Raw genomic sequence first — 26,528 nt, forward strand, 5'->3', positions numbered from 1 at the left:
TCCATTCAGTTGATGGACTCAAAGTAAAACTTCTGGAAGTTCATTCTGTTGAAGGAAAACATTTGTCACTGAATGTTAGTATAAATTCATTTAAAGTTCAAAATTGAAGACAAAGGGTTTGTTTTGTGGTGATAATACACATACAGATTTTGGTAAAAACAATGTCCTGGTAAAAACAATGTCCTTACTAAATCAGGAAATCTGTGGAGCAGAAATGAATTTATAATTGGTTGAGGTACATACATAATTCATAACTGCATCCAAACATGCTGTGATATCTTACCACTTAAGATAGAAGTGGTAATTGTCAAAATATGTAGGTTTTTGTTTTTATGTTATATACTAAGTAATGACTATAAAGTTTTGAAATGAAGATGATGCTGAAGAAAATATTACTTTAGCATGGCAGTAGGACTTTCTTTGCTGTCCATCATCAATCCAATTTTATAAATGTTTGAGCCTTTGAAGAACTATTTTGTAAAACAACCCAAGAGTCCTTCATTGGTGTTGATTGATTTTTAATAAATGAGCCCTCTAAATGTTGGTTGCATTTTCAAAATCAGTAGAAAATCATTATTCAAAGTATGAATTAGTGGAATGCTTAAAGAAAAGAACAAAACAAATTTCAGCTTTTGAAGGTTTAGCAAGTTGCACTTATTATAACAAAGCTTGTAAACAAAGACCTTAAATATTTATTACTATGAAAACTAGGGAGGAATTGTACACATTAAGTGAGGAAAGCTCAAATGGTGTACTAGATTAAATTCTGAAATTTTGTAATTGTATTTTGGAGACTCTCCCCTTGTGGGAAGAGTCTCCTCTTGGTGAACTCCTGCTTTTAGCTGGATAAATTTATATTCTGACCTGAAATGGAATGAAATTAAGAAGGCTTACAATTTCATAGAATCTCTATTTGGCAAAACATTTAAAATAATTTAAAAAATAAAGACAACTTATTTGATGAGTTTTATCTTAGAATATTTACTGAAGAAATTTACTTTAGAGGCAAAGAATAAAACTGCGAAAATATGTGGGCTAAAATATTTTCATATATTTACCTGTGGAGATAATATTTTCTCAATTAAAAATTATATCTGCAGGGAAGAGTCAGTTGAAGGTATGGATGATTTCAAATTAACCTTAAAATTAACTTTGAAGACGATTGTGGGCAATTTTATGAAACATTGAAAATAATAAGCGTATTGGAAAAATTATTTTTCTTCAGAAAAAATGCCAATGACATAGTTTTGAGACAGATGTGACTTATAAAGCTGATTAAATTATTAAGTAGGAACTAAGAAAAGTTATTTTGTTTAACTTATGTTTTAATATTCAGGTAATTATAATAATAAAGTTAAAAATTTTTATTTTAAATATACATAGGTATATTAAAATACATAGGTATATGTTATCTTTTGAACAATTTTGTTTACTTTTTGATAAGTATTTTTAACTTTTTATTTTGAAATAATGTCTAACTTATAGAAAAGTAGCAATATTAATATAAAGGCATTTTGTATACTTTTTATAAACATTCACTAATTTTTAATATTTTGCCTCATTTGTTTTAGCATGCTTTTTCTCTATACATATTCTTATTGTTTTCTGAACCATTTGAGAGTAGGCTGAATACAGCATATCCCTTTACGCATTAATACTTAATTATGTATAAAAGAATTTCATTTTTGAAAGTAGTTTTTGAATTGAACTGTCTTTAGGTCGACCAACGTAATGAAACAACGTTGTAATTCAGTACATAAGTGTTTCAAAAAATTGTATCATTTCAGTTATTTTAGTGTTCCCTTTTATCCTCAAAAGAGTCCTAGTCTGGACAGTCATTTGTGTGGTCATCCTAACAAGAAGGACATAATAGGCACTCAGTTAATATTTGTTGAGTGATTGAATTTGTGGCCTCCTGCTTCCAATGTTGTCTTTTAGCTGTACGGTGGTGATGACTGGTGTGTTGTGAAATCTCATGATCCACACTCACTTCCCCTGTGCCATGTACACAGCTAGCAGAATATATATAGTGACTTAGACATTGAGACGCAACATGGTTGTTAAAGAATATATTTTAAGCACCTAAAGATATTGGAATACTTTTTATAAGATTTGGTAGACTCCAGGGCATTTTTAGAATCATGGCATTTAGAGCTGAAATGGATCGTAGACACACAAGATCTAGCCCAACCACTTATTTAATGGAAGAGAAAACTGATGCTCACAGTTAGGTCATTAGGAAAGTGGGACATTGCTCCATGACTCCTTGCCAAGTGATTTCTTTAACCTCAAAGATTTTCTTAATGGACATTTTGATAATGAGTTATCAGACTATAAACTATTCTTTATTTTGTCAACATAATAGTAAATCGTGTTCGTCAACAAAACAAAGGGCAAAGACTTATTTTTTAGCTTCAGGAGGAATGTGGGGCTAATTTTTTTTTTTTTGAAGTTTTGAAGCCAGGGGGATGGTGCTATGTATAAAAGAACCCCAAATTCCTTTGAAATTCTTTTTTAAGAGTTTTAAAAATGCAATCAGTTGAATTCTATTTATTTCCCTTTTGTTTTAGTATTCTGAAGAAGCCAATAATCTCATTGAAGAATGTGAGCAAGCCGAACGACTTGGAGCTGTGGATGAATCTCTAAGGTTTGGGGTTTTTTTGCAGTAGTATTTTACGCTTTTTCATGTGAAATGTTAACTTAAGAAAAAGAATAACTCTATTTCTTTTCTTTGTTTAAAGTGAAGAAACACAGAAGGCTGTTCTTCAGTGGACCAAGCATGATGATTCCTCAGACAACTTCTGTGAAGCTGATGGTATAACATTTTTTTTATGCATATTAAGATTGTGCCTAAGGAAAAGAAATTCTTTTAAAATAATTTAAAAAATTATTTCTAACAGTTTGGCAGTTCCTCAAAAAGCTAAACACAGAATTACCATATGACTTAACAGTTCAACTCCTCAGCATATACCCAAAAATATTGAAGACAGGGAAGCAAATACTTGTACACCCATGTTCACAGCAGCATTATTCACAACAGCCAAAAGGTGGAAACAACCCAAGTATCCATCAGCAGATGAATGTATAAACAAAGTGTGGTATACACGTACAATGGAATACTATTCAGCCGTAAAAAGAAATGAAGTTCTGATACATGCTGCAATATGGATAAACATTGAAAACATTAAGATAAATGAAATAGGCCAGACACAAAAGGACAAATATTGTATGATTCCACTTATATGATATATATAGAGTAGGCAAATTGATAGAAGCAGTAAGTAGATTTGAGGTGACCAGGAGTTAGGGGGAGGGGAGAATGGGGAGTTATTGCTTAATGGTTACAGAGTTTCTGTTTGAGGTCATAGAAAAGTTTGGAAACAGCGATGATGGTTGCATAACATTGTGAATGTATGAAATTAATGCCATTGAATTGTGCTCTTAAACATGGTTAAAATGGCAAATTTCATGTTATATATATTTTACCACAAGAAAACAATTTAAAAAGAAAACCCAGTTTCTGGAAAAGAAAAATTTACCTCCTGAGTTTTGCAGTTCTGTGTACTTAGTAATATATATAATTTTTGTGATATATACAGGTATTTTGCATAAATAGATAAAAGGTAGAGATTGCAAAAACCTGCTTTTGATATATTGGCCTTGGATTGTTAAATATTTTCCTTAATGATGGTCTGTGTTATTTTTGGAAAAGAGAAAAACGAACCATGAGTTATGTCTGTGACATCTAAAACTAAGCCAGAGCTCTGATATGATTAAAATCTAGGAGCCCTAGAACCCATTAGAACCATTTGATTTATGGATTTGTTTATTTAGATTTATAGATTCTCCTAGTCTTCCTTTTTTTTAGTATCTCCTTTTTTGTAAGTTTGTTAGCCTTTTAATTGGCTAAACAAAATTAAACCAAATTGAGTTTTTGCATCCTTCTTTGGTTCTTTTGGAACAGATTAATGATCTTCTAAAAAATCAGTGAAAAGAACGATATAGATCATTTCAATTATAAGCGAAAGATGAATCTTGCAACACTCCTTCCCCCCAAAAAAAAGAGGGAAGAAAAAAGGGAAAGTACTTATTTTTAATTTGTGGCTTCATTTTGGAAAAAAAAGATACATATGCTTTCCTTAATAAAAACTATGACCATATTTTGGCAGATACATATCTATAATCCTTTATTCCTAATTCCCAAATCTGAAAACTTTGAAAAATGAACATTTTTCTCCTTAAATTTAGTACAGATTCATTCAGTGTGAATATTCATGTTTTTACTGCATGTTTATATTTATGTTTTTATGTGTTTGATTAAAGGTTGCTGTCCCAGTCCCTGCTAGAATAATATTGAACATATGTTGCATGTACTGTATTACCTTTCTAAAATCTGAAAAGTTCTGATTTCCAAAATACATTTGGCCCCAAGGGTGTTGGGTAAAGAACTGTAGACTTATATCTAGCTTTAGGCCAGTAAAGAAAGGGGGATAAAATGCTCTCCCAACCCTAACTTTGCCGTCTTTTCTGCAAGGATTCTTCGGCTTAAACATTGCTATGTGAGATAAAATTCAACTTATAACATGCAGCATAATTTTTTTAGGCCTGCAGTGTTAGAGAAAGAATAGTAATACTTTAACCAAAGTGTCCTTTGAAGACTACATGCTTACATTTGTGTCACAGATCAATGTCACTCCTTATATGGTGGAGTTCTGTTATCTTAGGTGAATAACTTGTCCATTTGTATTTGTTTCTTCTGTTAAAGGAGGGTAAATATTAAAAAAAAAAAAGGACAGCTTTATAAGGAATAAATAATGTATGTAAATGGTATGTAGAGGATAGAAGGTATTTTGTAAATCCTAATTAGAAATTTGAGCTTTTGTTATCTGGCAAAATAAGGTTATAGTAACCTTTTTTTTTAGTAAAGTTGGGAGAGAGGAAGTATTTGTTGTAAGTAAAATTATGTCAACTAATGTTTATCTCTAACGAGGCAAGATATTAAAAATTTAATCATTCCTTGGTGATTAGTTTTCTGTCTTAAAGTTCTAGATGCTGAGTGTTATTTATATATATATATTTAAGAGTTAGAGTTATTTTTTATGAATTTATTATAATTTGCTATACTGAGATAATACCTACAGTATTAATTGAGATGAACAGAGATATCTGTTCCTGAACTAGGTGATTCCATGCAGATTTGTTTTTTAAATTTTTATTTTTACTTCTTCTAGTTATTTTAATTGCTACTTCTGCTTTGGACTCTCAGTTATTTCTAGGTGCTGTCACTGGGCTGTTTCTAGAAGTAAATCTGCCCCTAATTTATGACTCTAATGAACTGTGAATTGGGATAAAAATAACCAAGCATAATTTTATCTTTGTTTTTTAAATGAGAAGTAGGTACTCTAGAGAGCTTGATGGAGTCTCGTGTAAGCATCTTTCTGCTCAGATTTTTGTCATCTACTTTGGTTGCTTTGAGGCCATTTTCACTCACTTCCTCATTCTTTGTTGGTTCATACTGTTAAGCTTTATCGATGAGTCCGTTATTACTGTGTTATTAACTAATTCCCCAGAGCCACTGAGGACCAGGGGCCATATTTTTTTGGTTTTATTTTGAAGTTGTAACACATTATACAAATTTATAGAACGTATGAGAAACCAATATCCCACCAATTTTGGTATGTTTTCCATATATCTCTGTAATTAACTTTTCTATAATGCTTATCTTTTCATTTTATTAGACAGCCTTTGTACTTAACAGTTCTGTTGACTGTAAAATGGTCTATTAAGATATTGCATAATACCAGTGCCATAGCTAATATTTATTATACTCCTACTGTTGTTCTAAGCACTCTGCACATATAAACTTCTTTATGTCTCACAGTAATGCTGTGGGTATTATCTCCATTTTACAAATGAGGGCACCAAGGCATAGAGAATTTACATAACTTGACCAGGGTTCCGAAGTGAATAAGTAGTGGGGCCTGGATTCTAACCCAGGCACTCGTGCTCCAGAGACCGTGCTCTGCTCTCTTGGACATTTAGGTTGCTTCTGATTTTCCCTTTTATAAATAATGCTGATACAAATATCATCCTGCTTATAACTTTTTGAATATTTAGGATTATACCTTTGGGACAGCTTTGTAGTGGATCCTGATGGTGGTCATGTAAGAAGGAAGTATTTGGTAACAAACTGTATGGTACTAATATGTCTTCATTTACCTTAGTTACTGATGAACTGCTTGTGGTTAATGTGATGAGGAATGTATGGTATATTCTTTGCCTGGATAGCTTATAAGAATTGAATTACTATGTTCCTTCAATTCTAAAATTCACATGTTCCTATTTTTTTTTTTTACCATTTCTAAAACCAAGATGCTTTTGTAAACAGTGTGTAATTTAATGTGGCTGTGTTTGTTCCTTCTTTTCCCTTCTTTTTAGGATTTCTTCTAAAAAGGTGTTTTTAAATCCTAGATGCATTGTTACATTTGTGGTGCCTTAGAATCGATGGAATACAGTCTGTCTTATTAGCTTTTTAAGGTTACTGAAAAGAAGAAAGATTATTAAAACATTTTGTTTTACAGACATACAGTCTCCTGATGCTGAATATGTCGATTTGCTCCTTAATCCTGAGCGCTACACGGGTTACAAGGGACCAGATGCTTGGAAGATATGGAATGTCATCTATGAAGAAAACTGTTTTAAGTACGTGTCATTTTCATTTCAAAATTCCTGAAAGATGTGTTCATTTCTCTTTATAAACAAATAAACAAAATCACAATGATTTAAAAGAACAAATCAAATTCACCTTATTAAAGGATGTATTTGGACATGGAAACGTACTTGTTCATTAATCCAGTTCCCCTCTCGGGAAACATGTGGACATGCGTTTCAACAAATAATTCTTTGTTCTTTAAAAGACTTAGAACAGTGTTAGACTTTTATGGGAGTACTGTAGGCATTTCACAAATGTTCCTTAAGTGAATTATAGAATCTAATTTTTTAAATTAATTTTTATTGGAGTATAGTTGCTTTACAATGTTCTGTTAGTTTCTGCTGTACTAGAATCTCATTTTATAGATGAGGTAACCTAGAGCCAGAGAGATCATATAGTTAGTGGCAGGGAATAGATTAGGATGTATAATTCCTAATTCTCTTTCTGGTGCTCTATACTCCTCTTTTTGTGGCTATAGTTATTTTACCTGCTTTAAAGTTAAATTCTTTTCGGAGAATAATTATAATTAGTAACATTTGAGCGCTCACGGTGTGCCAGGTATTGTGCTAAGTATGTTACATACATTTTCTCCTTTAGTCCTTGTAATAACCCTGTGTTGTAGTCATCACTGTTTATAGATGGAGAAACTGAGAGTTGGAAAGGTTAAATGATTTGCCTAGTGTCAAAGATCTAGTAAGTGGAAGAACCCCATTTGTACTGTTACCCACTACAATGGAAGCTGTCAATTTGATCATTGAGAGACTGAGACATGCTTCAAGTTTGCCCACTTGTAAGCCTCTAGGCTGTAAACAATGTACGTATTGGTTTTTGGAAGGAATGCATGTGTTTGTGCGTGCCTGTGTGCACACAAGCGTTATGCTATCTCAGAGATGGGGATAGTTCTGGGAAGATTTCTGGAGTTCCCAAATGTGGCAAAAATACATTTCACTTTTTATGTCAAATATAAGCATAAGAGATCAGCAATTTCTTTTTTTGACTTGCAGAATTTCTACAGTTTGGGAAGTGGAGAGTTTTCATTATTTACTCATTTCTGCCATGTGTTTCATTTAAATTCTCTTGACTATTATTAGGAATGTTTGGTTTACTGAGTTTATTGACTTACTTTAAAGGTTTTTTTCCTTAATTTTTTTTTGATGTGAACTAAAAGTCCAACTAAAGCATTTGTTAGATTTTGTATAAGTTTTGTAGTTATTTCCTAACTAGTTTATATCATGGTCCCCATAATATTTCTAAAATATAAACAATGTATGAGGCACTAAACTGAGGATGTTAAAATACAGCTTACATGTTCTGTTCCCAAAATGTCTCAAGCTGTGCAAATTTGTAAAATAGATAAAAGGACATTAAAACAATCCCTGCACTCTACTAAAGATACTAATGAATATTTATTTTGAGATTTAAAAACACTTTAGTGACATACTAACTCTCTCTTTTTTTTCTTGTTAAAAACTACCTATTATTGAAATCATAACAAACTTGATGGCCTCAGGGCAAACTGATGTACTTAAAATTACCAAAGTGGAAAATAATCTACCCACACTGTTTTTTCCCTTTTTTATTTTAGTGCTTGTGTTGGGTATTTACATTTTTTGCTTGTCTTTCAAGTAGGAGTGTACTTTGTGACACACACACACATATATGATATATATAAAAACATATTAGTAACTCTAGGAGAAGAGCTTGACTGGTATTTTTTTCTTCCTTTGTTTGAAAAAGTGATTAGGAAATGACTTTCTGGCTGCTACAATGGGAAAAGATCAGAAACTATTATCACTAAAACAAATAACCACCCTCCCTTAAAGCATTTAGAGAAAATAAATATTTTATAAGGTCAGTAAAACAATTTTATTTTGGATATAGTCATTAAAAAACTTTCTGAGATAATTTCACTTTTACTTATATAATTATAACATGATGGGTAACATATTTATATTTTATACTTTATACTTTAATTCTTTTGTTTGTAGGCCACAGACAATTAAAAGACCTTTAAATCCTTTGGCTTCTGGTCACGGTGAGTTATTTATTTGCACTGTTATTTTTCAGCCAGTGAACTTTGGTTAGAAGGAAGGAGAAGGCAAGATAAGGGTTGGCAAGAGCAGTTGAGATCATATATTCTTGTTTTCACTGAAGTTATGTCTCACTCTTGCAGAGAAATTGGTGTTCAAAATATTTACACTTCAGTAAGGAGTATTTTTGTAATGAAGTTCATTGTGTTAGACTATCATAGGATTAAGTTTAAGTTATACATTTATTCTTTTATGCATTTTTGCAGAATGTGTGTGTTCAGGCTTTCTACTATTTGTACTCATCTTTTAGTTGAATGAATATCCAAAAAACTTCTGCCTCACATCTTTCCTAAAACTTGAAATTGTTGTATATATTGGGAGTCTGATTTCAAATTCACATGACTTTATATCTCATTAACATTTTTCATTTTCTACTTAAACTCAGGGTTTGGCTTAAATGCTGCCTTCCCCGCCCAAATTTCCCTGATCCTCTTAACTGGAAGTAATCTCTCTCTCCTCATAAAGTGATCTTATGTATTGTTTTGTTCCTCTTACAGCTCTTTCCACTTGCTAGCATTATTTTACTATTATTTATGTATCTATTGATCTACCCTGATACTTTGGACATATGGGCAGCATTTATTGATTTCATCCCTTAATACAGAGTCTGGAACGTAATAGATGGAATAGTTTGTTAGATAAATGATCAATGAAATTCACCCTCCTCATTTAATGGTCTTGTCTACAGTAGTGAAAATCACTTGTTCCTCCAACAAATGATTATCCACCATTTACTATGTGCTAGGCACTGTATAGGTGCAGAGGGGACGTAAAATTGAAACTTACAAACCCTGCCCAGTCTGTAATAGACAGAACAGTTTGTCGAATAAACCATTTCAAGTGTATGATTTCAGGCTTTTTCCTTAGGAAATATATATCCCTGTTCTCTGAATATGCACTTACTGATGAAATCTTTGATGTACTTTTAGCAAATATGGAATGGTTTTCATCTTTTTAATTTATTTGGAAAGCTGCTGATCTCATAGAGTCAATAAACATGAATTTCCTCCTGGAAGGCAGTGAGATTGCAACATTCCCTAAATGTTGGCAGACTAGCCATTCTTAGAAATGAAAGAGCATCTGTAAACAAGGCTTTTGGATTTATATGGAGTCACATATGGTACTCAGTGGAAACTATTGATTTACTATCAGATGAAATGCAAATTCCCAGGCAAGAGATGATCTTCACTATGAACTCACATTATGATCTGATAAGTTAATTAACCACCCTCACTTATTTTAAAGATAAATGGGAACAATTTCAATGTTTATCGTTAGGGAACTGGTTAAATGAATTATGGTATATTCATATAGTAGAATATAGCCATTCTAAATGTTGCTGAAAATTTATATTCATTTATATCAGTGGTGATCAATAGCACATTTAGGAGAAGAAGCAGGTATCAAACAGTATGTATAATATGTTTTTTATAAAAACATAATTGATATAATATCTAAATATCCTGTACACAAAGAAAAAAGACATTTACCAAAATGTAAATGGTATTTATCTTTGGGCAGAGGGAGTTATGGATGATATTTTTTATTTTATCTTTGTCTTCTTTTTTTTTAACATATATTTGCAATGAGCGTATGGTACTTTAATAAACAATGGCATTAAATAAAAGTGGCAAAATGAAGACATTTTTCAATAGTTAATGAGCAGCTGCATACAAACTGCTGGACTGTGCATAATTTGAATCTTACAAATAGTCTTTAAAAATATTCCTGAATAAGGTAAAATTTTATAATGTCAGTCCTGGGAGTTTTGAAGCAATAACACACATCTTTAGCAGAAACTGTGTTATAGCTGTAGAACAAATAAATAAGTAAAAAGACTCTGACGGCCAAATAACTGTGAGCCCTTAAGATATTTAAGAGTACTCTCAGATGATAGATTAGATTTTACTTTCCTGTCAGCCCATATTAAATCTTGGACAAGCTGAAAATACTCTTTATCCAGGCTCTTGGAGATGAAACCGTTTAGTCAAATCGGGCATAATTCCTTTCATCACCAGAAAGAGTTGCAGTCACAGGCACATCTCACTCTCAGATTTTATTTATGTGGGTGAACTGATGAACTAAAAGTAACCTCTACTAAGTCTTATTTTGTGGAAGTGTAGCAGTTTAAAAGGAGCATCTGGAAGGAGTTTTTAATAATAAGCATTTTGTTTTCTTTTTTCAGGGAAAAGTGAAGGTAAGTATAATGTCTTTATCATACATCACATATATGAATTTGCTTATACATTCAGATGTTTGTTGGGCAAACTTGTTTTTTTCTTCCTGCACGTGAGACGAAGAAAAAGTTAATTTTTATTTCTTTACCTGATATTCTAGAGGTGACAGCATAGGTTAAGGGAAATGTGACTCTTTGTGCCTGGGATCAGGCAGTAGAGACAGCCTGCCTCAGCCTCTGATAATTCACTGGTACATTTTACCTATTGCATGTGAAAGCTAGGCATTTCCCCAGCCTGTGTCAGGGAAAACTTCTCCTTTACTGGTTGAACTCTAGTATCTGCTAGGTCTCATATAGGAAGGTTCTAGACATGATCAGAGTGTTGAGCTACTGGCTTCCAAGCTTGTGGTGACTCTTGGGTGTAAGTATCATTGCCAGCTCTTTAAGTTACTTGTAAAGCTAAAAGTTTCAACATATTTTAGGTTTACTCTGTCTTTTTGAGAATTTTTTGCTTTATGAGGGAGATTGAAATGATTTTTGTTACTATTTGAAGATCTCAACCTGTCTCTCATTATCAGAGAAAAGACTGTTAACCTGTAGAGGCTGTCCTTAGAGAAAATATCTTATTTATGAGTATATTTATAAGTATTCATTTTAGTCAAATATGAAAGCTGATATATTAGGTGATTATCTAACTGGATCACATTCAGAGAATATCTACTTCAGGATTATAAAACTGAACTGAAAACTTCTTTAGAAGGCTAGGTCCCAAGCAATGTCACACTCCTGCTCTCCCCAATTCATGGTCCAAAACTTGAAAAAAAAAAAAAAACCCCAAAACCTAGAGGTTCCTAATAAGGAAACAAATCACTTGTAATCCCACAACCCCAAAATAATTGATAATGATAATGGCTAAGAAGACATGCTAGTACTTTTCAAAGCAATTTACAAATATGAGTTTATTTAATCCTTCCAACAATCCTAGGAGGTATTATTTTTATCTCTATTTTATAGAGGCAGAAAATGAGTCCCAGAAAGGTTTAGCAACTCAGCTAAAATCTTATGATTTGTAAGTAGCAGAGTCAGGATTCAAATCAGGCAGTTTGGCTGCAGGGTCTGTGCTTTAGTTACTATCTCATACTGCTTCTCTGCTAACATTTTGATAATTATTATTATTTACATGTTTATATTTTTATAATAGATATATTTATAGTTTTATATATTATCATTACCATGTCTACTTGCTTCCTTAGCCTATGTCCTCATCAGCTCAGGGTGCTCTAACAAAATACCATAGACTAGATGGCTAAAACAAAAGACTTTTATTTTCTCATAGTTCTGGAAGCTGGGAAGTCCATGATCAAGGTGCCAGCAGATCTGTTTCATGGTGAGGGCCCTCTTCCTGGCTTACAGACAGCTGGCCTTCTTACTGTATCCTCACATGATAGAGAAAGAAAGAGCTCTGGTCTCTTCTTCTGCTTATAAAGACACTAATTCCATCATGGTGGCCCCACCCTCATGACCTTACTTTGGTCTAATTACCGCCCAAAGACCCCACCTCCAAATACCATCACATGGGGAGCAGTGGGGGTTAGGGGGAGGGTTTAGGGCTTCAACATATGGATTTTAGGGGGGACACAAACATTCACCCATAACAACCTAGATTTCTAGAAATGGATCTACTGGATCAAAGGATAAGGACGTTTTAGGCTCTTGATACATATGACCAGATTGCTTTTTGTCATTGGAAGGGTGTGCTAATTTACACCCCTTCCAGTCATTGTGCCTGCTAGTTTTACCTGACCCTCGTCTGCATTAAGCATTATATTTTAACCTTTACTCTTTAAAGTTGTATTTTTATAGTTTTAATTTGAATTTTTATTTATTTATTTATTTATTTAAAGTGTAGTGTCCTAGAGGCTGGGAGGAGAGTATTTTTTTTTTAATTAATTAATTAATTAATTTATGGCTGTGTTGGGTCTTCGTTTCTGTGCGAAGGCTTTCTCTAGTTGTGGCAAGCGGGGGCCACTCTTCATCGTGGTACGCGGGCCTCTCACTATCGTGGCCTCTCTTGTTGCGGAGCACAGGCTCCAGACGTGCAGGCTCAGTAATTGTGGCTCACGGGCCCAGTTGCTCCGCGGCATGTGGGATCTTCCCAGACCAGGGCTCAAACCCGTGTCCCCTGCATTGGCAGGCAGACTCTCAACCACTGAGCCACCAGGGAAGCCCCTTATTTATTTTTTTATTGAGGTATAGTTGATGTACAATATTATATAGGTTTCAGGTGTACAACATAGTGATTCATAATTTTTAAAGGTTATATTCCATTTATAGTTATTTTAAAATATTGGCTACATTCCCTGTGTTGTACAATATATGCTTAATTTGCATTTTATTGTTAGTGAGGCTAAACAATTTTTATCTGTTACTACCATTTATATTTTCCCTTTATGAATTCTCTATTCATATTTTTTGCCCATTTTTAATGGGCACTTTAGCATTTTTATTCAGTTTGTGAGCTTTTTATATACTTAGGATATTATCCTTTGTTGTAAATACAACAGTTTTACCCAGTTTGTTGTTTGCATTTTGCTTTTGTTTATAAAGTTTTCTGACACACAGATGTTTTACGTTTTTATGTAGTCTATAAATATATAAATTTATTGTTTATTCCCTTTGTCATTTCTTCCATTACTTTTATGCTTGTTTGGTTCATTATTAATATTACTATAAACAACTTTGTAAAAAGAACTATATAGTACAATGTTTGTCATCGCTGGTAAATGTATACATAGAATGTTCACACAGTTATAATAATTATTTCTTATGCCTTTTTATATATTATTTCAAATAAACATTTTCATGCATTGTCATGTTCCACATTCTTCTCATTTTAATAGTTTTATATTATTCAACCATGTTAACTAGTATATATTATTCTATCATGTCAGCTTAGGCCTTGTATATTTTGATTATTTCAGGTTTTAAAAATTATATATAACATAATCATCTTTCTGCAGACTATCCACCCCCCCACCTCCATTTTGAGTTATTTCTTAAGACCATAATTCTAAAAGCAGAACTGTCAAGTCTAAGTATATGAACAGTGATCTTATTATGTTATAAAATATAAATGATATTTGGTTTTTGTAACATTTCCTTGAATTGCTCTTTTGAAATATTGAATGGCATATAATACTACCAGCTATAGACAAATAATATATCTCCAATACTATTTTATAATTTTTATTTAACTTTTCTCATTTTAAAAAGTGTATAATGAGTTCTTAATTTTTATAGCATGAATTGTTACTAAGGCTAAGTATTTTTCCATGTATTGATTTACTATTTAAATTCTGTGTTTTGACCTCATATAAAACATTTTATCCAGAAAGTTATGAGGCTGGGGCCGCCTAAGGCAATGCTAAAGCCTTCTAAAGATTGAGCAGCCAAGTGGAACTTAAAGTGAATCCATACCAAGAACCTCTCTCTTTCCTTTACAAACAAAATTTGGACCTTTGAATCACTGTTTGTCAAAAATTTGCTATAGTATTTTAAAACTTTTGAAAAACTTACATTTTGGCATTTTTACAATCTTGTGACTTATTTTTCTTTTTATTTCAGAGAACACTTTTTACAGTTGGCTAGAAGGTAATTGAACATTTTTAAGCAAATTTAAATAACATTTTTTTCATTTTTAAATGCACATAAAATTAATTTTCTCTTACAAATTTCACATATGAAATTTCTATTTCCACATTACTTTTTGTAGGCCTCTGTGTAGAAAAAAGAGCATTCTACAGACTTATTTCTGGCCTCCATGCAAGCATTAATGTGCATTTGAGTGCACGGTATCTTCTACAAGGTATGTGACATTTCACTTATATTCACTTTACCACACTTATTTTCAGGTATTCTTAAAATTTTCTTGGTATTTACCTGGATGAGAAAGGATTGACCCTATTGAATATTAGGCAGTAAAAGATTTATTCTTAAATGGTAGTAATCAGGAATGTGGGAACCATGGACCTTACAAGGAAAAGTTCAGCCTGTTCTTAGCTCTCTTCACCTTCTTTTAAGAAGCTACTCAAAATCATACATGTCCCTTTGGAAATGTTCTTTTGTTGTGGGAATTAAAAAAGCTCTCAAGAGCATAGTTTGTTTTTCATTAGATATTACTGTATCAGAATCCTTATATTTGTGTGCCAGCTTCAGGCCTGGAGTTTAACAGGTAAAAGCATTTTTTCTGCTGCTCTTCATGCTTTACAAAGGCTGTTGAAAAATTAGACCATGTTGGAGTTTCGTCAATAACATATTTCTTCTAGAATTAAAGTATCTTTTACTTCTTAGAAACAAAATCATAGTAACTTTAATTAGGGCTTCAAACTTATTAGTAATGTCAGATAGTCATTTTTGACTTCTGTATCTTGGTTTTATGAATATGTTTATATTCAGAAATTTGATTTTATTAGTCCTGGTTTCTCAGTAAAATATTGAGTTTATTTTCCTTTTAAGGATGGCTTCTAGGAGATAAAATATTAATATGGAACTATTAAAGGCTAAATTATGTAAAACAGTTTTCATGGTTGTATTGATTATATATTTTAAAATATAAAATCAAATTAGCTTCTGCAGGCATCAATAACCTAATATAAGTAAAATGAAACTTACTTAATTTTAAAATGCAGTTTTTAATATTTAATTCTTCTTTCTTCTCAGATACCTGGTTGGAAAAAAAATGGGGACATAACATTACAGAATTTCAGCAGCGATTTGATGGAATTTTAACTGAAGGAGAAGGTCCACGAAGGCTTAAGAACTTGTATTTTCTCTACTTAATAGAATTAAGGGCTTTATCTAAAGTGGTACCATTCTTTGAGCGCCAGGATTTTCAACTCTTCACTGGAAATAAAGTTCAGGATGCAGAAAACAAAATGTTACTTCTGGAAATACTTCATGAAATCAAGTAAATTGTGTATTACAACTTATACAACTTATACATTAATAGAAGAGTGACAAGTGGTATCCAAAATTAAATTCTTAAATATTCAACTTAGAGAAAGGAAAACTATCTAAAAAATAATTAAAAGCTAATTTTGCTCATAGATCTTTTAGAATTGAGTTTTGGTTTTGTTTTCATTTTGACTTATGTACTAAAAGGCACATATTTTTAGTTTTAAGAGCCATTCTTTTGGTATTTGATACTTGCATTATTTTCATATTTAGTTGAAGAGGTTGGGTTTGGGGCATAACTTCTACTATATTATACAGTTAGCTTTTATATTTGAGGATAAGAATTTGTTTGGGGGCATCAGAATTTTGATTTTACTATCTATTCTACTCTATTTTACTTATATTATTAATCACTGACCAGCAAAATATGGTATCAGCAGGACTTTTAATGTTTTATAATACATGAAAATATTTTCTGTTCTATGCAGAGAATATATTTTATTTATGTTTTATTTAATGTAGGTCATTTCCTTTGCATTTTGATGAGAATTCATTTTTTGCTGGGGACAAAAAAGAAGCAAACAAACTAAAGGTAATAATTTTATACTCTAACTTAATTTGTAAATACAAACTCATGCAGGTATGAATAAAGGCCATGTTTTTATTCTTAACAATAAATCTTGATACACATCCTGAAATTATAAGAAAAGTCAGAGTCATAATCTTTCTTTTCCTCAAGAAAAAAGGAAGTCCAAAAGCAGGTCCACCTTAAGATCTAGTTTGTGTTGTTTTCAAAATAACAACAGAAATGTGTACTCTTTACAGAGGCTTTCATTTCACATTGATGCTCTCATGTAGTAAATAGAACTTATGAATGAAAGGAAAGGGATCTAGAGCACAAGGGGCAGAATTAGTCTGTCTTTTGCTGGAGAGAATTCTGAAAATAGTTTTGGCTAAATTACAGGATGCTCTGTAGGGGGAGAGGTTACAGTATTGTTTTGTCAATTCATCTCATTCACTGGGAATTAAAGAAATTTAGTTAGACCAGGATGCAGTTCTCGGAGGAACAGAAGACCTGAGATCACACAAAATGGGCTCTGGTCTTTGCCTTACCTCTTAATAGAGGTATGACCCCAGGCAAGACCATCTTTGTGCATATTTGCCTCAAAATACTACAAATAAAAAATCTCACTGGGAAAATTTATTAAACGCTCACTGGGTGTAGAGCATGATTTTTGTCACTAAAGGGAGAGATGCTTCTACCCTCAGGGGATTTCTAAGTCTTTTTGAGGACTTAAGTAAAATTATATTACTGTTCTCAGTTATAAAGCTATAGGTAAGTAAAGCAGGTGGCCCTCAGTAGGACTGGGCTGGATCTGATTTCATCAGAATATTTATAACAAACAATCTTCCTTTGTTTCTAATTCTTTGTTTCTTTCGATAATGAAAGAACCTGATTTTTTTGCAGCTTGCGAACAAAATACTTTTTGCACTCCATTTTTTTGCTGTTAGATAATAGTTATTTTTGACCTCCCATCTACCTCCTACTTAAAGCATTCTTGCTAGAAATATATATCTCAGTGCTTATATAACCTCCCAAACAGTTTCCAGGAACTTAGAAGTGAGGGGGAAGATGCTGTAATAAGACTTTTTTCCCTACTATTTTCGATATCTTTCTTATTTTTAATACACTTGCTGGTTTATGGAGAGTGTTTTGGCATCTACTCATTTTATACTGTGCAGATTAGAAATATTTCTCACATCGTTTTAATTTTATCGAAACTCTGAAACACTCAGCTTTCATATCCTGTGAAATTTAACAGATAATTTTTCTGAGTCCTTTTACAAGAAAGGAGTAAAACACCAAGGAAACTTGTTGATATCAGATATTTTTTTTTAAAATAGCAGTTTATGGTGAATATCATGGATTTGAACAGTCACATAAGTTCATTTGAAAATCTCATCTTGTCTCCTTTATACTGTATCAGTGTATGGTTAGAAAGAGAGGACTTGTATGAAAGAGAATTGTTTAGTGTTCAATTCACAATAGAATAGGATCTCACCTGAAGGCTTATAAAACATCTGAGAATTGGGTGAGAATTGTTTTTTGGTCAGTTGGTTTCATTGAATATAGATCACAATGTTTAACCACAGAATGTTTGATTATTCTACCCACTGACTATAATTTTAAGTATTGACCCCAAAACTGTGTAAATTAACAAGGAGAATTTGTAAATGATTTAGGTTCTGGTTATTTTAGGGATCATACATTTTTCTAATCTGGGTTAACTTTAGAATATACTCAGGTTATTGGACATTGATTGTCATTTGTGGAAGTCACAAGGATTTTCTCCTTGTTCTGATCTAGTAAATTTCTAGCTTATTAGTTTGGTTCTAGCATATTAAGTACATTTAAGCATTTGTGCTTGGTTTTAATTTTGCGATGTTATTTTGGCTCTTGTAAGCAACCACGTTTATTCTCTGTACATGCCACATAGGGATTTACTCAAGAGCTGCCATATTCAAGTGTTTGAATTAGTGAACATAGATTCAAATACCAAGGTTAGACAACCTTGTACAAAAGGAAGCACAATCATTTCGAATAGAGGCTTCCAACCTTTACGAGTCTAAGTCAAGAACTTTCAAGGCCTCTCCCCATGACAGTAGTGTTTTTAGCATCTATTGATTGTGAAAATATAACTGCCAAAAATCCACTATGCATTTAGTAACACTTTTAAAGTAAAAGTTATTATTAATCATAAAATTTATATCCATTTGGAAATTTATAGTGCATACATGTGAGCTATTTGTTCTGTCTATAAACAAATGCTTGTCTACACAGGGATTTTGTATACTCTTATACCAACTATTAAATCCTCCAGAGGTCAGCCCCTCATTGGATGAGAACATCTACTTTAATTTTAGCTCTCTGTTATTAATGTTAAAAGTGTGAATTTCCTTTAATTCAAGGTTGAAACACAAGTTTAAAGGAAACCTCAAATCACCAAAAATCTACTTAGGGAAATATTGCTGGGTAAATATTTTTTCTAAGTAAGTTTAAAATTAGAATGACCTCTTACTGAACTCAGTCCAAATGGTACAGAAACACAAGACATAGAATATTGCTAACATATGGTGACATTTAATATTAATTATTTGGGCTTTGTATTAAATCAATAAGATTTAAGATCTGGGATCCTATTGTAAATCTTTTATTAATACATGTAATGGCTGTTTCAAAGTCTCAGGCTGAATGAAGCATCTGGGGAAAGACTGTCCCCAGAGTATGAATTGAGGTCTGGTTTGAATAGTAGGTTCCAATCTTTACTGATTTATTCCCATTTTTAGATCTTTGGTCTTGTTCTGTTTTGATTGAGCCCAGTGTGTGGTTTATCACATAAGAAAAACAAACAAAACATTATATGCTTCCAAAGTTATAGGCCATTTGGTATAATGAATGTTCCATCTGAACTGTATGTCAAATTTCCTGTTTCAAGTACCATAAGCTTGGGATTCCACTATAAATTCAGGACAGAGGGAGTCACTTGGAGGATTAATTAATAATTTCCACTGTAGTAAAAGAAGGATATGTTCTTGGCTTCCCTTCTTTCTTCTTTATTCCCTAAAGACATATACTACTTTTGGATGAGTTTAATGCATGTTGCCCTTTTATAAATAATATAATACCCTAGTGTTCATGGATATATATATATCTCTATTAAAAGTATAAAGATAAAAAAGGAATGATAAACACCAAATTCAGAATAGTTATAGAAGGTGGGATATGGGACTTTGAAGGGATACATAGGAGGCTTCACTGTAATGGTTTCTTTCTGAAACTTGGTGGAGGGTACATGGATTTCACTATATTCTATATATTTTTGTGCAATAATGTCAATAATAATCAAAGGTCTGGTTGATTTACCTAATTAATACCAGAGAGAAGGGTTTTAATTTAACTATCATGAAACCAAAGGTTTTTATTCCTCCCTCCCTCCTTTGTTTTTTTCCTCCTTCTTTTTTTGGTAAATGATGTCATACGACCCCCGCCCCCCTCCCCTGATATTGGCATATGGTTAATAATCACATACAACAGAACACCTCAACTCAGTTACCTTTGTATATATTTATAAATAGTCTAGTTTTGGAGGCAGGCAGGCTGGGGTCTAGATTTGCTGTTTACTAGATATGAGAATTTAGGCAAGTTACGTAACCTCTCTGAACCTTGTTTTTTTAATTCATTAGGTGTAGACTGTAATGATATCTACTTTTGGATTTGTGGTGAAGATGAAATGAAATTGTATATGTAAAGATTCTGGTGTGTAGGAGGTACTCCGTGGATGTTGACTTCAGTTCTGTTCCCCACTTTGGTGCCCTCCAGTGCCTTGCATACTGTGAGGCACATAGAAGGCACTCAGAAATACTTAGTATTTGACTATATACTACATTTTAATAAAATTTTAAATTATTTTTAGGAGGACTTTAGACTGCATTTTAGAAATATTTCAAGAATCATGGATTGTGTTGGTTGTTTGAAATGTCGACTGTGGGGAAAGCTTCAGGTAAGCATATCAAGCTCAATCCTGTTTTCATTCTTTGCACAAAGAATTTTCTGATTTTTCTTTTTTTCTTGTTTTTATTATAGACTCAGGGTTTGGGCACTGCTCTGAAGATCTTGTTTTCTGAGAAACTTATTGCAAATATGCCAGAAAGTGGGCCCAGTTATGAATTCCATCTAACCAGACAAGAAATAGTATCATTATTTAATGCATTTGGAAGGTTAGTTTCTACCAAAATTGTTTCTGCTGGCCAAGTAAGTCTAATGCAATATGTATACTTTCAGATAAAACTGGGTAAGAAATACCCTTTTTAGTGAAATTATCTCACTACAGAATTCTGTGATCTTATGAAATAACTTTGTAGATACACACAGTCATTAGATAATATTCTTTATTTTCATCTGTTGACTTTTATAATCATGATTAATTCACTGAGTGGACTTCAATATTCATCTTGCTGAAATTGTATATTTTTTCTAATTATTTAAAAGTATTTGTGCTGCCCAAATGTTTTTTGAAGGTCCTGGAAAAATCATGTTGTGTAATGTAGGTGTACACATAAAATTTCCATTTGAATTCACCATTGTGTAAAAAGTTTAATAGTTCTTTTAAAAATAATTTGCATCAAAATGATTAGAAAATAAGCTTGAAATAAGGAACTTACATTATAAAATTTAAGTATAGATACATTTCTTCTAGCCTATTATAAAGAATGCAGAGATTTATTAAAAAAACATTTTCTAAGGACTACATTACTTCACTTTAAAAAAATTATGACTAATATTTTGGGTTTGATTTAATTGACCTTCAAAATTATTATCTAGTATACAGAAGCTTGACAGTTATATTTGAGTACTTTGCAACTTTTTTCATGGTGGAGAACAGAGCTAACGTACACTTAAAATAACAAACTTTACTTTTTTATAAAAGTTAGTGAAAACAATTTGATCACACAATTACTGTTCTCACTCTTTATAGTCCAAAGGCTTTGATTCTTTGTATATTTACTAAATATGGTATATTGATTAGTTTAAGTGTTCATATACTTATGCATATTTAAAATACATATTTTAGTGCTTATATACTTTATACCTATGTACTTTAAATACTAAGCATATGAATATACTTCTGAATTCTTAAAATATCCTAATATTTTAATACTTACATAATTTATAATTTTGCATTTTGAAACTTTAATACTAAGTTATGAATAATTAAAAATAACTAATTTCTGGGCAATATTATCTTAGTTTTGACATGTCAAATTAAGAACTGAAGTGCATCACCAAATGTAAAATAGATAGCTAGTGGGAAGCAGCCACATAGCACAGGGAGATCAGCTCGGTGCTTTGTGACCACCTAGAGGGGTGGGATAGGGAGAGTGGGAAGGAGATGCAAGAGGGAGAAGATATGGGCATATATGTATATATATAGCTGATTCACTTTGTTATAAAACAGAAACTAACACACCATTGTAAAGCAATTATACTCCAATAAAGATGTTTAAAAAAAAAAAGAACTGAAGTGCATCAAAATAGATTAAATGGTTTATGCACCTTTACATTTGCTGAAATAAATTACTTAAATTTTTTTCTGTGTTCTGAAAATGCAAAGTGAATAACTTATAGAGAAAAGTTATCTAAAATAGTTTCTAAGTGAAATTGTTTTTGGTTACAGAATTTCAACAAGTGTGAAAGAATTAGAAAACTTCAGGAACTTGTTACAAAATATTCATTAAAGAAAACAAGTTGAAATGTGCCTGTTTTTGGACAACGGAGGCCAAAGAATGGAATTTCGTTCAAAGGCATTAATAGCAATGGCAGTCTTAAGCCAAACATTTTACATAAAGCTGCTTTTGTAAAAGGGAATTATATTGTTTTAAGTAAACAATTTTTAAAATTGTGTTAAGTCTATGTATAATATTATTGTGAGTAAAAGTAAAACTTTGATAATGTGGTACAACTTTTAAAGTTTAATATTAAGTAAAATCAGGATTATCAAATTCATATATGGTAACCCTAAGTAAATGATGTTTTAATAATTTTGTGTAGGAAGATGTAATATAAATAAAACTATGGCCAATGTGACAAGCATTTATAGGAAAATGCTAAGCAGGCTCATGATGACCCATTATTAACAGCCTAAAATTTTTCAACATTTAGGGTGACCAGATTTAGTAAATAAAAATACAGAATGCCTAGTTAAATTTGAACTTCAGATAAACAACAAATAGTTTTTTAATACAAGTATGTTCCATGCAATGTTTGGGACAAACTTACACCAAAAAATTATTCCTCCTTTAAAATTCAAATTTAACTGGGAGTCCTGTGTTTTATCTGGCAACCCTACAATACATTGGTATGAAACCAGTTTTAGAATTATATTGCTAGTTTGATTGATTGGCTTATTTTGGTGTGTAGAAAGATACAATGATAACTCAAAGGCATAGGGGATTTCTAAACAGTGTGAAAAGTTGAATAGATTTATATATTTATTCTCATAATACTTTCCCTAATTCTGAATAAAATTTTGGGGAAACTTTTTATTTTTATATAATTTCAAATTATGTAAATGTTTCCAGGATAGTACAAAGAACTCTTTTACCAGATTCCTTAATTGTTCATATTTGCTTTATCTCTTATGCTTTCTCTGTATACATACACACGTATACTATTTTTCCTCAATCATTTGAAAGTCAGTTACAGGCATTGTGCCCTTTGAACCATGAACACTTCAGTGTGAATAATTTTTTAATGATTTTTTTTCAGGAAAAAAAATCTGGAACTATATAATACTATAAGCCTTAGAATCAGGAATCATTTTGAGTTCCAATCTAAAATTCTTTTTGAGTTTTGTTACCCTTTTAATGCTCGATCTGTATAGTCATAAGGCATATAATTTTTGGTTTTTGTACATGGTGTTCATTTCTTTTTTCTCCTGAAAACTAAACTGTAATTTTTAGTGGTTTTCATTAAGGAAAGACCTTCAGTGATAAAAATATATGAAGGGGTTTAGGAATTTATATCACATGGTAATTGTAGGGAAAAAAGAAACTGTATACCTCAAAGTCATGGGCCCTCTCTGTATGTCTTAGCAGGTATATCATGTTGAGATGTAACATTGTTAATAAAGCAGGGTTTATTTATATAATGGCTTAGAAATGCCACTTTATACTACTGTATACTTTTTCTTCTCTATGTCCGTAAGGCCTGGTACAGTGTCAAACACATAGTAGGTGTCCAGTAAATATTCATTGAATGAATGTATGAAAATGTAGTCAGTATATTTAAATTAACAATCACAGAACTAAGTTTCACAATGTATGTCCTATTTTCCTTTTCCCCCTCATTTGAATAGGGCAGGAGAAGAAAGATACTAACCTACTATTAAGTCATTATTCTTGGAGACTCAAAGGACTGTGAAGTGAGTGCCAAATATAAAAGTATAAGGACATTTGTAGTACTCTGAAAATATGGTAGATGGGTTTAAATGGTTATTTTGCCTGTATACCTCTCTAACTCTCATCTTATGCCCCTGCCCTTTTTTTTTTTTCTTAAACAGCTAATCTTTTTGAAAGAATATTCCTATCTTCACTTTGTCACCGTCCACTTGCTCCTTAACTGAAATTTGGCTTTTGGCTCAGTCGTTCTTAACAATATTGTCCTTTGAAGTCTAAAATCCCAATTCTAAATCCATGGTTTCATTCACAAGCCAGTTCTTACTTGACCTTTTTTTCTGCATTAGACACTGTTGATAGCCCCTTCTTTAAAAAGCTTTTTTCCCCTGGGTTCCTTATATTTCACTCACTCCTGGGTGCCTCTTTCATTTATTCTTTAAAAGTTATTCCTCAGGCTTTCATTCCTGCTCTCTTCACCACCACCACTTCTCACTCTTGAGTCCTTCCAATTCAATGACCTCTAAATCCTTATCTTTACCCCAGACTTCTCAGTCCATCTGCCTTCTACACATCTTCAATTGGTCATCCCATAGACACCTGTGTGTGTCTTAAAAAGTCATTCTCCCCCAAACCTACTCTTATGCCTGTGTTTCTTCCTTTGGTTAATTTTAGAACCATCATCCTTTAAATTCTCTAGGCTCACTTCTCTCCTCCACTTCTCCCCTGTCCAGTGGATGTCTAATCTCTAAGGATTTTATCTCCATGTTTCTGATATATCGCTGTGTTTCCATTTTCACTGCTCTTCCCTAAATATGAACCTTTCTCCTTGTCCCAAGCCTGTTTCCTTTCTCCTTTCTTTCGCCCCACAATGCTACCAAAGTGGGCTTTCTAGAAGCACTCTAACAACATTATTCCCTGCTTAACACACCTCAGAGATTTCATGAGGCTTTAGGAGGAAGCCAAACCCCTTTCCTTGGTGTACAAGCTTCTCTGATATGGGTCTTTCTGCTCCCCCGACCCCATGTTCTGCTAAAAACACACAGTTCTTCAGATGCAGCATAGGCAGGCCTCCACACCTTGGTACCTGCTATTCTCTTTCTATCAAGTGCCCTAGCTGTCCTTCCCCGCCTGGAAAATGTCTGTGTATCCTTGCAGGCCCAGCATCAAGCAACACCTCTGTGAAACTGCCCTTGCTCCCTCCAAGGAGGGTCATCTAACTTCCTCTTTTGTGTCATCACTGTAATTACAACCTACCTCTATTGTGTCACTTATTGTACTGTATTGTTTTTGTTTTTTAAAGTCTCCTTTACTAGAATGTGAGCTCCTTAAGGGCAGGAAAAGGAACTTTATCCATTTCTGCATCTCCACAGCATAGTTTTTGGCATATGAACACGTAATAAATGTTTGTTGAATAAATTGCTTTTAAAGTGACAACTTCATTATGTTAATGGTCATACCTTCACTCCACATATTCTTTACAGTAAAAGTCAGTAGACGCCCAAGGATTTGTGGATTTTAGGAGGGGTCAATAAAACTCAAACTGTACTCAAAATTTTGTGTGGTTTTGGCAAGTTATGTAAGGGGCCTATTATGGGAAAATGGTAAGAATTCTTCTTTCAGGGGAAAACATCACTGAAGAATTTCTTGAATAATCAAAGAAGAGCTGCCCAGAATTTTGGGCTAGATAAATTTATACCTGTTTAAGAATCTAAGGGGGAGAGAGACCTTCAAGATGGCACAGGAGTAAGACGCGGAGATCACCTTCCTCCCCACAAATACATCAGAAATACATCTACATGTGGAACAGCTCCTACAGAACACCTACTGAATGCTGGCAGAAGACCTCAGACCTCCCAAAAGGCAAGAAACTCCCCAAGTACCTGGGTAGGGCAAAAGAAAAAAGGAAAAACAGAGACAAAAGAATAGGGACGGGACCTGCACCTCTGGGAGGGAGCTGTGAAGGAGGGAAGGTTTCCACACACTAGGAAGCCCCTTTGCAGGCGGAGACGGCAGGTGGCGGAGGGGGGAAGCTTCGGAGCCACGGAGGAGAGCGCAGCCACAGGGGTGCGGAGGGCAAAGCGGAGAGATTCCCGCACAGAGGATAGGTGCCGACCAGCACTCACCAGCTCGAGAGGCTTGTCTGCTCACCCGCCGGGATGGGAGGGGGCTGGGAGCTGAGGCTCGGGCTTCAGAGATCAGATTCCAGGGAGAGGACTGGGGTTGGCTGCATGAACACAGCCTGAAGGGGCGAGTGCACCACAGCTAGCCGGGAGGGAGTCCGGGAAAAGGTCTGGAGCTGCCGAAGAGACAAGAGGCCATTGTTTCCGGGTGCGCAAGGAGAGTGGATTAAGAGCGCCACCTAAACGAGCTCAAGAGACGGGCGCGAGCTGCGGCTATCAGCGAGGACCCCAGAGACGGGCATGAAACGCTAAGGCTGCTGCTGCCGCCACCAAGAAGCCTGTGTGCAAGCACAGGTCACTCTCCACACCTCCCCTCCCGGGAGCCTGTGCAGCCCGCCACTGCCAGGGACAACTTCCCCGGGAGAACACACGGCGCGCCTCAGGCTGGTGCAACATCATGTTGGCCTCTGCCGCCGCAGGCTCGCCCAGCACTCCGTACTCCTCCCTCCCCCTGGCCTGAG

General features: G+C 33.5%; 1 protein-coding gene across 4 annotated transcripts in view; it reads left to right on the forward strand.

Annotated features, from left to right (window-relative positions):
- ERO1A (endoplasmic reticulum oxidoreductase 1 alpha) overlaps positions 1–25,321 on the forward strand; it is a 46,376-nt gene extending 21,055 nt beyond the window's left edge. The window contains exons 5-17 of one of the 4 annotated variants that reach the window (XM_082384843.1): positions 2,571–2,647; positions 2,742–2,815; positions 6,582–6,702; positions 8,701–8,747; positions 10,988–10,999; positions 12,315–12,365; positions 14,603–14,629; positions 14,751–14,843; positions 15,698–15,944; positions 16,454–16,523; positions 20,407–20,493; positions 20,577–20,710; positions 22,168–25,321. In XM_082384843.1, coding sequence (XP_082240969.1) covers positions 2,571–2,647; positions 2,742–2,815; positions 6,582–6,702; positions 8,701–8,747; positions 10,988–10,999; positions 12,315–12,365; positions 14,603–14,629; positions 14,751–14,843; positions 15,698–15,944; positions 16,454–16,523; positions 20,407–20,493; positions 20,577–20,710; positions 22,168–22,228 — 1,101 coding nt within the window. In that variant the 3' untranslated portion in view covers positions 22,229–25,321. The remainder of the gene's footprint in view (positions 1–2,570; positions 2,648–2,741; positions 2,816–6,581; positions 6,703–8,700; positions 8,748–10,987; positions 11,000–12,314; positions 12,366–14,602; positions 14,630–14,750; positions 14,844–15,697; positions 15,945–16,453; positions 16,524–20,406; positions 20,494–20,576; positions 20,711–22,167) is intronic. The other 3 variants (XM_082384844.1, XM_082384845.1, XM_082384846.1) reach the window with 3 other exon arrangements.
- Positions 25,322–26,528: the final 1,207 nt, after the last annotated feature.

The sequence above is a fragment of the Balaenoptera borealis genome (assembly GCF_965194805.1).
Source record: "Balaenoptera borealis genome assembly, chromosome: 3".
NCBI lineage: Eukaryota > Metazoa > Chordata > Mammalia > Artiodactyla > Balaenopteridae > Balaenoptera > Balaenoptera borealis.